The sequence below is a fragment of the Loa loa genome (assembly GCF_000183805.2).
Source record: "Loa loa unplaced genomic scaffold supercont3.41, whole genome shotgun sequence".
Taxonomy (NCBI): Eukaryota; Metazoa; Nematoda; class Chromadorea; order Rhabditida; family Onchocercidae; genus Loa; species Loa loa.
In genome coordinates, this window is record NW_018108221.1 from 236,817 (window position 1) to 249,956 (window position 13,140).

General features: G+C 30.4%; 1 protein-coding gene across 1 annotated transcript; it reads left to right on the forward strand.

Moving 5' to 3' along the window:
• Positions 1-3,044: 3,044 nt before the first annotated feature.
• Positions 3,045-3,859, forward strand: LOAG_08161 (hypothetical protein; the record flags this gene model as incomplete). Its single annotated transcript, XM_003143693.2, has 2 exons — positions 3,045-3,140; positions 3,683-3,859. The coding sequence occupies 2 exons, from the start codon at positions 3,045-3,047 to the stop codon at positions 3,857-3,859; spliced, it is 273 nt and encodes a 90-aa protein (XP_003143741.2).
• Positions 3,860-13,140: the final 9,281 nt, after the last annotated feature.

Sequence of the window (13,140 nt, forward strand, 5' to 3'; positions counted from 1 at the left end):
ACAGATCAGCTTTTTCACATTTATTTGACCAATAATTTTGTATTCACTCATTAAATAAGCATCAAAAAAAAAAAAAAAAAGCTATAGTGAAATTCTCACGAAAAAGATATGGATCATTTTGGTAGCTTCCTAAAAGCATTTCAACATTCTCCTGCTACATAACTTTTTTTTCCCCCCCTTCATTTCTTCAATATTTAAAGTGTAACGATAAAAATTATTTCTTTAATTGCAATAATTTCTTTTCCCAAAATTTTCTTGCTTAGATGATATTATCAAAAAATTTTTACGCAAAAGAATAGCGAAAAAGACCTACAAAAGTATTCAGATTTCTGTAACAGTGTAAAATTTAATCAACTATAACAACACAACAATTCCAGAAATGAAAATTTCTTAGTTGAATTAAAAAGTGTAAACAAATTCGTTTTATCAATATTAAATATTACTTTTACGCATGAGTGATTATAGATGTTAGGAGTTAAATTGCGCAAATTCAATAACAATGTGCAATAAATAAAAACACATCAAATTCTCCCTATATTGGAACCATTTCAACGTTATATGTCAACTTTAATTAGCTTAATCAAACAAAATCTCTACTGATATAGTACTACTTTACCACATACTTCTATCCTAATAACAAAACACATCGAACCAATACACCAATTCTCCTTACCACATCTGAAATTTACAACCTTATCGCTACAGATTAAATAGCTGTTGCTGTCAAAAAGGGATTTTTGAGTTTGTAGAATTTTTCAATATATTTTGAAAATTTGAACAGTGAGACTTTCAATATGTAAATGATTTGCTTTGCAAAATGAAACCGATACATAACATTAGCACAAGTTAGGAAGGGATGTACATAATGAATGACAAGTATCTAATGCGGTGTATCTTTCAAATGAAATATGTTGAAAAACAATTTATGATGATTATACGGTGAACAAAACATCGAACCGGTTCTTCAATCCAGTCATTCTGTCTCTGTAACTAATTTCACTCTATTCCATTCATTCATTCTCATAACAATATTAGCAGCAAAATGACAAAAAGAATTGCATCTTGCCCTTGGAATTTCCTCCTTATGTAATCAAAAGTAATCAGAGAAGTGAAATGAAGTCTTCTTTTCACCCCTATTTTAGTAATCTAAAATTTTGAACATCTCCATTGCTCAAGAATAACATTGATGACAAACTATTATCATAGACTTTATATTTGATAGTTTAATTAGAGATGTTTCCCATTTCCCATTAGCATCTCTGAAGATAGTGCAGGAAATCCGAAGCAATCCAACTAAAATACCGAAAGCATCATTATCGCCAGCGATTTCACTATAAATGATAGAAAAAACAGTGGGCCAATTATTTAAAAAAAAAAAAAAAGGCGCAAATAAAAAGAGCCCAAAGGATTAGTCTATCATCAAATCAAGGGTAAATAATACGTAAATTGTTTGTTTAAAAAAAAAAAAAAAAAAGAAGCATAAATGCGGCAAGATAGATTCATAAAGGTCAGCCATCATTGATAGTGCAACCAGATAAGCAATATAACAGATAATGATGAACCGATAAGCCTAACAAAATAATAAAGCTTATTCATCCCTTTTTCTTTTTTTTTTTTAAATCAATGCCCACAATAATTTCGATCATTTTCAACCAGATGTGCATGTCACAAATATGTCCAACATGGCGAGAAATAAACGTTGAAAAGATAAAGGAATAGGCGTAACAAAAAAAAAAAAAGAAAAAAAGCTCTTCTAAAAATTAATGTTTAATCATAAATATTTCAAAAAATTTTTCCTTGTTACTACAATATCTACCTTATATTTCTAGTATTTTTGATAACATTCACTTCGTTTAACAACACTAACTTACTTCTACAAAACCATTTACTTTCTCCCAATCATATCAGTAATGCACTCTTTCATTTCATTATCCAATTTATCTCTCAAAAATCATTTCTGCCAATTTATTTCGATACAGTAAACAGTTTGGATAAATGATTTTTATTACAGTAAACAGTTTAGATGAATGATTTTTATTACACATAGGTGTTTCTAGTAAAAAAAACAAAAAAAAAAAACCCAACAAATCGTTATATTCATGCTTAAGTTATAAATCAGCTAACTATTATATATGTATATGAATGCTATACAATTACTGAAAGACTATTTATTATATACTCAGCAAAAGGCAAAAGCTTTTGCACCCATTCATTGCTTTTATGAATTATAGATTTTCTTTAAAAAGGATGATGAAAGAGAAGAGAAAGGCATGAAGCAAACGTTCAAATCTTTTAATAATATCCTTATATATATGGTAAAGCTCAAAGTTAATTATCACTTAAAAATAACACAAATCAAATAGAGAACTAACCAGTCGTTTCATCAGCATTTGCAATTCCCATTGATAATAGAATAGTAATGATAATCAGAGTAGTAAAATACTTTGAAGTATTATAAGCTGTTGTTGTATGACAAAACATATTTCGTTTAGAAAACTATCCTTTAGGGATGACTGTTCAATGCATTGCTGATGATAATGATGGTGATAATGTAAACGAAAAGTGAAACAGCAAGAGTGGGAAAAAAGAAAGGCAGTAGATTGTTGTAGACGTCCAGTTTAGTTGAACTCTTTGCCCGAATTACCACCAGTACTACTATAGCTTCAGCTACTCAATGGTCACTTCTTGACCTATAGCTGCCGCTAACACCACCACTAATATCATACAAGAACACTCCAATACAACCAATCATCAAATACGCCAATTACTTTCATGATCGGATAAGTTACTTGTATTGACTCCCTTTTCCCTTTCTCTCCCTCTCTCACTCTGAATAAGTTATTCGTGGAAATAACAGTGAATCCTGATGTCCGGGTGATAGTAGCAATGATAATAATAATAATATAGATTGAATGCAAATGTGTAATATAATATCGTATTCTCTTCTTAACAGTCAAATATGTGACCCTGTCGCAAGCAGCGACACTAATATACTCTCTTCTTGTTGTCGATGACTATTGATGAATCCACTAGTATTTTATGCAATGTCACCTGAAATTCATCAAAACACATTCAGTATTAGACGTTCGCAATGGCATATAACGACAGATACGACACGTCAAGGCTATCTGCTTTCATCGGTACGTTCATATATGTATACAAATGAAACAATTATCGTGTGGTAAAGAACTTTACATCACTTACAACTTCATATCAATTAGTACCCAGTAAAAATGACAGTAGCTAAAATGCTATTTCAGCTGATAAAATAATTTCTCTAAGTTATCTTCCTTTTATACCTTCTCTCATTTCTTTAATAATATTTTCTTTTTTTTTTTTTTTTTTTCAACTCCTGCTCACCTTTCTAACTATGGAATATACTGTATTTTCCATAGCTTCTGAACCACAACTTATATACAATATTACTTATTGTTTTTGTAGTGGAATGAACAGTCAATTCTTATATCACGTCAATTTATTCGAACTTCTAACTACATGAAGATAGATGACAGTATTGCCATCTTGGAAGGGAGAGAGAGGGAGAGAGAGAGAGACTGAGATAGAAGTAGTCATAAGTAGAGGTTGTGGATAGATGTTAAAACTTCCCCTTTTCAGGTCCCCTTTTTTTTCCTTTAATCCAACAATAGCGTTAGTATTCAAAGAAAAGAAGTGAAAATATAAGGCTTGCTGTCATTTCGTGAAAACGGGAAAAGGAGGCCAAGAAAGGAAGAAGGAAGGATCCGGTGAGGAAGATGCCGTGCTGTACGACACTCCGGAGGAGACAGCACCTGTGCAACACAATAATACATACATGAATCAACAGCTATCGGTAATGTATTCTCGTTGCTACTGTCATTGATGTTTCAGCGGCAAGGTCAGAAAACGTAATTCACCAAAACCAACCCAACAAAAATATTCAAACTCAAAATTCAAACTCGTACAATCACCATTGCCTTTATTTCCCGTAACTGATTTATTCCGTCTCCATTATGGGTAAATTTAACAAAAGAGTTGAATTATAATTTCAATAAATATATTTTCTTTTTTTTAAAAAAAAAGAAAGAAAATTAATGGAAAAAGATATGAATATTAAATGTGGAAAAAAAAAGGAAAAAGAAACTTATATCATGAAAACAAAACTTTTCTTTGGATGCCAAAAAATTAAACAATCATTATTAGGCTGATAGAAACATTTTAAGATTAATCATATTAAATTATTCACGTAGATTACTCAGGTATTTCTCAGCTTTATATGTACTAATTAATAAATGATACAAGTGAAAGGTTACAACATAACTGAATTTCGTTATCTCCCATCATTTCTCAGAAGAAGAAAGTTAGAGACAGAGAGAAAGAGAGAGAGAGAGAGGGAGGAAGAGCGAGACGGAGAGAGAGAGCGAGAGAAAGGAAGAAAGAGGGAGGAAAAAAAGGAATCATGAAAGTTTCATACATTAAAACAACTACTGATGCGGTTTACTGGTGAAATTCACTATCCCGGAAATTTAGATTACTGGGATTAAAATGTCGCATCCCTGTAATCCAAGTGCTGTGTTTGGCATGCAGATGTTAACAAATTTGATCAAAAATCGAAATTTGTAAGACGTATAATAGTTGGATTTAATTTCAGGAAGTCATAAAAATAAAACGCGACTGGCCAATGCCTTTGGCAGAATCATCCATTGGAGAAAGAACATCTGATGATTGTAGTATGAATTTTAAATCATACATCACAAAATTTGCTTAGTAAAAGGGCAGAAAAATAAGCAAATCAATAAATAAATATATAAACCAATAAATAAATCAATAAATAAATAAAAGAAAACGATGAGAAAAGTACGACAAAGGGAGTAGTTATTTGTGAAAGATGAAGAAGAAAGAAAGGAGACGACGGTCACCTCATTGCTTCTTCTATCCTCTCCAAGAGAGAAGAAGAAGAGGAAAAGAGATAGAGAAATGAAGAAGAAAGGGAGTCCACCCCTTTTCAGTGCTCGTCATTTAACCTACCTTAAAAAGCATTTCTTGAGGATGCCATCGTTATTAAGCTTATGATATTACTTCCAAATTGCTTGCATCCATTCTTGTTTTATACAACATGCAGTTTGCAGGAGGGATGTATCATTGGCATGCAATCTCGCCTTTATAATTTGAATTTTTGCAAGCAATGCATATGTATCGCAAATCACTTCAACATGCAACATAAAATCCTGATAGAAGCAACGGAATAGTATCCTAATTTGCGTGAATTACGTCATTACATGAATAGAAATGTTGTGCTATTGCTTGTTAAATATTGTTTTCATTCCATTACAAAACAATCCGACAAATGGAATATGAGATGGTCAGATTGGCTTATAATTAATGCGTTCGTACAACTTGACATTCCTTTCCACTAATCTTTTTTTTTCTTTTTTTATTCGTTTTAAGCAATTTTGGTAATTCAAAACTGAACTTTAACCTCCGTTTTTACCTCAATGAAATTATTTTAGTAATAAGTAATATTATGGGCTGTCCAATGAATTAAGCACAAAAACAATACGTTTTAGTGTAAAGTAGCCAAAATCATTCATTATTGTTACAATGAATGAGTTAATGATGGTCATTTGGTGTCCACTATGACGATTGTGCAATTAGTAATTGCTGGATGTAAATTGTGCAGAAGAATTAGTGAGACCGTCAGCTGACTTTCTAAATCGTACTATTATATGTGTCTGATCAACAAAATTGAAAGTTTCCAAGAGGATTAAAGAAAAACTTGCTTTAATATACAACAATATCATTCAAACCAAAAAGCAACTGTTTTAGTGAAAACGGGAATGGATAACCACATAGATCATGATTGAAAGTACATCACCAATTCCTATGTTATATTTATCCCAATTAATTAACACAACTAATTAATGCCAATACGAATTAATTTATTAATCAATAAATTAATTTATTATAATCCAAGAATGTATTATTTGAAATCTTCCAATTTTTAACATTATACTATCACTTAAGTGATAAAAAGATTAAAAATGATGGAATGAGAAAAGCTATCGTTTTTCTCTCTTCGCACTTGTAAAATTGTTTACAAAATGTAATAGATGAAAGTATCATGCAATATTAGTGATCAAATTACAATCAGAATTTGTTTCATTCGTAGTATAAACATTGAAAAAAAAAAGCAAATAAAAAACCTCGTCAGACGAATGGCCAACATAGTACGTTCCGATATCGAGAGTAACACAACCATAAATCACTCGAATACCAGTAAGTATCAGTAATTCCGGAGATATTTTCAGGATTTGTTAAATAAGAGATAACTTACAAAATGTTGGTAAGTCTAAGTGAATGATCCAGTAATCGATGATCACTGTAGATGAAATTTTATAATGCTAATCATAAAAGGTAAAAGAAGTGAAGCAAAATGTAGGAAGAAGAGGAAGGAGAAATATTCCAGAAACGAAGAAACAGGTCGGTCGATGTGTTAACAGGGACTGGTAATATTGGTTGATGAAGCCCGTCCTCTTGGCCCCCCCCCCCTTTTTCAATTAATTCATCCATTCATCCATCCGTCCATCCATCCATCTATCTATCTACCCAGTGAACAGCCACTCCTCCCTCTCTCTCTCCTCCTCTCCAATATCCGTAATTTTACGAAAATGCTTTGCTAGTCATTGCTATTCACCAATATTAAACTACCAAGCCATGACTCATATAGATTGCATTAAGGTGAGCACTTATATCACTAGTACCTCCTCAACTGGTTCCATGTGTTTGATTCAGAATGTGATTCAAGTTTGATTCAAATAAGCCTAATTCAGAAACTTCCCTTATCATTTTCCCCACAAAGCAAAAAAAAAGAAGATTAAATCAGGTAAATTACCAAATAGGTCAAAATGAAATGGAAGAATTGATTGAGATTCGCATATCATCCATTAAATCTTTCGCATTTCCGAAATTTTTCCTCCAGAAGGATGAAAATTATTAAAATTGAATTTTTCAATGTTTTGAATTTTGCATGCATAAAGCTTAGGAAACATTGTAAAAGGATATTTACATTCATGAATTATGCGCTAACCTTATCATTAATAAATTAATCATTATTGTTTTTCTATTATCACTACATTTTTACCCGATTCTAATCGTAGCTTAAAAATAGCAATGCAATACACTTTTTTTTTTTTTTTTTTTTGCAGACAGTAAATATGAACAAAACGAATGGATTGAATTACACATATCATAGTTAACGTATTTTAAACATATGTATCCAAGTATAACAGAACATTTCAAGTTATCCGGAAAGATATGTTCAAATCGAGACAACTGTCTATTTTACCAAATGGTTGCAATAGAAATGGCCATTGACCAATATAAATTATTGTTGAAATATAACGGTCAAAAATGTGATTTGCACTTGAAATGAAATTAAATCAGGATAATATCAAGACTGTCACATGGATTTTTGAACAATTCCAAAACAAGATACAAGATACAAAGCAAATAATTGTCACTGCTATTTAAAAGAGAGAGAAGAAATAGTGGAAAATAATAATTAAGTCTATGTCTTATTATCAATTGTTTATGGAAAGTTTAAAAGTTGAAAATATATTCTTAAAAACTGTAAAATGAAGTATTACTTAGTTAAAAAGATAATATGAGAATAAGCCATGTGGTATGAAGGGAACATACCAAACCGCTCTTTTCGTTACAATTATTGATGATGTCTAAATGATGGGTTACGAAGAGCGAAGAGCGATCAGGCCCTCCGAAATGTAAATTCTGCATAACAACAATTAGCTCTACTCATGCTTTCTATACTATATTTCATCTATCTAGTATCATCAGTAATTATTATGGCAATAGTAAATTGACCAACGATGAGATAAAGCGAGCTATCTTTCAACAGTCATTTCATATCCTTCATATTTTCAACACTAATAGTAATTGATCATTGATAGGTATCATTCGCATGATTTACTCTAATTGGATAATGTCATAGCTTTTTTATATTTGTCATATTTTACTCAAAACTTTTCCTATATTTCATAGATTTTAATTGATAAAAAACTGAAATAAAAATTTAGTTTTGCATGCAATCATTTGGTTCTTAATTATTACTTCTTGAAAGGAATAAAAATTGCAAAAAAGTCGTAATATCAGGGAAATAGCATCTTTAATTAAAAGAAATAAAAATAACGAACTAGAAAATGTAATCCATTCAATGAATAGTAATTATTAGAATTCATCCAACGGTCACTTTAATATACAATATCGAAGAATAGCAATACTAATATTCTTGCATTCAACAAATTCTAACTCCTTTATTAGTATCAATAACATTTTCTCGTGTAGAGAGCATTTGAAATTTATCAGTGAAAGGGTATATGGTGCAAAAAGGAGAATAATAAAAATATCTAAATTTTACAACTATGAACAAAATCTCGAAGATAGGACTTCAAAAAACAAGAAATGGAAATAGGAGAAGAGTAATTTTTGATTTCAACTTCTCTTTTACCAAATAATAGACTGCATAAAGCAGGCAAAAAAAGTAAAGAAAGAAGCCAATTGATATCAAATTATTAATTTGATTTCAGTATTTTCAAACATTTCATATCGTTTGCAATATATACAAAAGGAAATTTTAGTAGCTGACAATGACTTTGGAAAATTTGCAGAAATGATAAAAACGGATGAAATATCTTAAAATGAGACTGAAAATATAGAAAAAACTATATAGTCCACATGTTATAATATATTCATATATATATACATATATATTATATATATGAATATATATATATGGGAAATACCATATACCATAATGACTAAGCATAAGGACCATAAGGACTCTGATTTATCAGTAAATCAGCTCATTTCGAAAATATCGATTTTATTTGGAAACCTGTTTTGGCAAATCCAATCGATTTTTTAAGCGATTTTTGTAAATACAGCAAACGATGGTGTGATTTCGCATTTTGAGGATAATTAGTTTTGATAACCTGGGAAGTGGAAAATGTTTCAACAAAAAAAAAAAAAATTAATACGTTAGATTAAAGCATTAGTGGGAGAAAAAAGTGGCCGAATCAAGAGATAACACAGGAAATAAATGTGAATCTCTGAAAATTATTTAAATACAATGGAAAAAAAATTCCATTAAAATTCAAACTAGTACAGAGATAAAATAGAAGCAATTTACAAAATACAATGCGATTACTTAAATTCGACTACTCAAATTCAAATTACTTTATTTTACTGTGATGTCGCAACAGTAAACAATAAAAGTTTCATTTTCGTTACATAAAATTCCTATGGATAGCAGAATTAATGGTAAGATAGAAAAGCAAACTCATAATCCTCGAAACTGTTGGGAGAATAAAAGAGGGCGAAAATCAAATACTTTGAAAAAGGCCTGAAAAAGAGGGACGAAGAGATCTTTACATTCTATCGCTAAGATGGGGATTTTTATGATAACCAATAAATGAAATTTGTAAAATTGATAGATTTATTAAAAAGCAGAAATTAGAAGTCAACGTAAACATTTTTCACGAATCATGTAATTTTCGACAGCATCAGCTGCTTTTATCCGCTGTAATTGCAATGGTAAAATTATGCAGATTTTCGTCAAAAGACAATCTGACAAATAATTAATAATTAGTAATAATAATAATAATTAATAATAATAATAATAATAATAATAATAATAATAATAATAATACATAATAATAATAATAATAATAATAATAATAATAGTAATAATAATAATAACTTGACAGTAATATTAATTAATAATTAATGATAACAATAATTTAACAATAATAAACGATAATTAATGATAACAATAATAATAACAATAGTAAATGATAGTAAAAGGAGGATGAGAAGATCTCAAATGTGCATTATATTAGTGGAATTGAATGGGCGATTTGAGGAAAGCTACGACAAACTGAAGTAAATATGGAAGTACTTGAAAAAACCACACACATATGTATTTTTTTCCTTTTCAATTAGGGCAACGGTATATTTACAAAACACATTTGTCAGCATTATACCACCACATGTTGTCATTATTTGAAATATTTCCTCATATGTCATCCATTTTACCCGAAATTATAAATGATCGTAAGTTTAAATTCTAAAAAATATCAAAAAAATAAAAATGAATATTTGTTTAAGAGGTCTAGAAGTGAAAATAAATTTCCAATTGAGTTCCGCTCATAAAATTAATCTCAGAAATGATATTTGAGAATAGAAGCTATCATATATCAACAACAACAAGAACGACAACAGCGACAACAGCATCAACAACAACAACGACAGTGACAACAATCCCAACAACGAAACAACAGCAATAACAACACCAACAACAACAATGGCAACAACAACCGTAACAGCAAGAATGCGAAATTGGAACATGAAAGATCCATTTATAATTTTTCTAAAATTCGAAAGCTTCATTTCTGCTCTCTTTTTCTCCTTCTTTTAATTTATTCAGTATCCCTCAAAGACACGAAATGTCGGGAAGAGATAAGAGAAAACGAAAGAGATAATATACACAGCAATGGTGGGATGTTAATATATTCCAATCTCATAATGTTTTTCTCTAAGATGAGAAAAAAGAAAGGGCTTTTGGACATTAAGACTAATGAAAGATGATAAGATGAGTGAACAGATGGACGGGGAAGACGGGGGACGGGGATCGGTGGAGAGGTAAAGACGGGAAATTGATCGCTGAAATTACCAAATTACACACATACTTTAGAATAGGAAAACAACTCTACATATCATATGAAATTAAATCGTTCTTTGTTGAGTAAAATTGAAAGGATATTTGAACTGGTCAAATCATTTTAGCCAGTAAAACTAATGGATGGTAGATGCGATGACCTCTTGACCACTTACATCTAAGACTAATAGTTGTCAACGAAGAGGATGACACATTTGTTTAGCATAAATGTCATTGAGCTGTTACAAAGATAAAATCTTCATATAAATGCATAATAATGTTTCGTTTACGAAAAAAAAGAAAAAAAAGAGAAAGACAAATAAGGAAAGGAAAAAAAAAGTAGTCTTACAGCTGGGAATAATCGATCGATGGGAAATATTCGGTTGAATGAGGATTCAGGTAAATCATTACACCTCCATTAGCAACAAAAAAGATGAAGGAAAATTCTACTTCTTCCTGAATATATCAAATCCGGAAAAATTTTTGCCATTTTCAATTAACACAACACCAATAGATGTATAATGCTGCTGCTATCCAACTTATCGACAACAGCGTCACAGCGACCTCTATGCGTCCCATTGTAAGTCACATATACATATATACATGCATACATACATACATACATATACACACAACACACATACACACACACACATACATACATACATACATACATACAAACATAGGTATCGCAGAAACAAGAGGGTGACCATAGAATGCTTCTGAATAGGGATAGTTGAGTGGACATTGTGACAGAGAGATAATGGAGTATGCAAATTTACGAGATTTCGTTCAGAGGGGAATAAGAAATGATAGAAGATAAAAGGATCGTAAAAGTAGGCAGAAAACTTGAGAAATATTGCTATTTGTTGAGGAAAAAAAAAATTTGTATTTAATAAAGAATGAGATGAAGAGGGAGAAATAGAGTTGTACAGGTATTCCGGTTGATTTTTTTGGGAGGAATAACTTTTAACAGTTGATAATAGTAGAATTATTTATACGATCTCATTCATCTTTTCAGTCTATCAAGATAAGTTTCTCCATTCATTACCTCTTATCCTTGGCTTCTTTTTTTATCTTTTACCTTTGGTCTTTTTTTTTTTTTTTTCAAGAGGACGATAAAATAGAAGGATATAATTAATGACATTGTCATTGATAATACATACACACAAAGCAGCATTTGAGTTGTCTTTGTCCACAATCATTAGGATCAACAATCAGTTTAATGACATTAAAACGGGACAATTGAACCCTCCCATTTCTTCCTATCCCCTCTAACCATTTCCGCCTTCTTTCCATTTTAGCTTCAATTATCTTAAATCATTGTTTCCATTTCCATTTCTGGTTGCTTATTTCAGTCTTCTTTTTGGTTTTCATGAAGAGAAAATGAATGAAAATTGCCATAGATATGGAGATAATTTTGTTGAAATCATTCCTTACACTGATAAGGGTTGAAATCATTCCTTACACTGATAAGGAAGCAGAAAGTTCGTTTTATCAAATAAAAAAAAAAAAGAAAAAGTAATAAATCAAGGGTCAAAAAAAAGAAAGATGAATGATTTGCCTTTTCTTGGGAAATAATAACTGAAAAATGAAATGATAACCTATGATTATTTCAGATAAATTATATTTCTATCGGTGATAGAAAGAAATGTTGTTTTAATCCTTCTCAGATATGAAAGTATTACAACAAATGAGAATGGTAAAGATTGTTCTGGTGGAAATTGCAACAATAAATTACTCTTGTCCGTGTTGTTGACGGATTAGATTTCGGCCTGTTCGCAGTAACACCAATAAATGTTACTGTATTAGCTATCTTCTTAATCAATCTGGACTTTCCTCTTTTCCCTTAATCTAATCCAGGTCAATCTTAATCAATCCTGAATTACAAAAAGTACAAGGGGAATAAGCGAATATTTGTCTTCATATCCCTTCACACAATCAATCAATAATATTTCATCAGAGACACTTGTTTGTTTGCTCATAATTAATTATGCAACGGTTAGTGATGAGAAAAGGGAAGGGGGGCAAAAGAAAAAACACGAAAAATAACCCATTTATTATATGTATCCTTTTTTTTTCCGAATCATTTTTATCACTTTAGGATTCATTTTCCATTCATTAAAAGACAATCGTCCCCCTTGGGATCCCCTATTATAACCTTTATCTTATCATTAATGATTTCATTTTCTTATCTTCCCTGTTATTCTCATTTTATGAAATTGTATGGAATAATGCTTAAACAAAAGTTGCTAATGAATGAATGAAAAGTAATGAATATATTGATCATTTTAATATACATTTACGCCTTACTTTTTACTCTCAAACCAATAATTCCGCATGCAAAGCTGTTATTTATCAAACAAAAAAAAAAAAAAAGGAAAAGAAAAAAAGAATAAAATACTACGAAAGTGTTAGCATTGTTAAGTGGG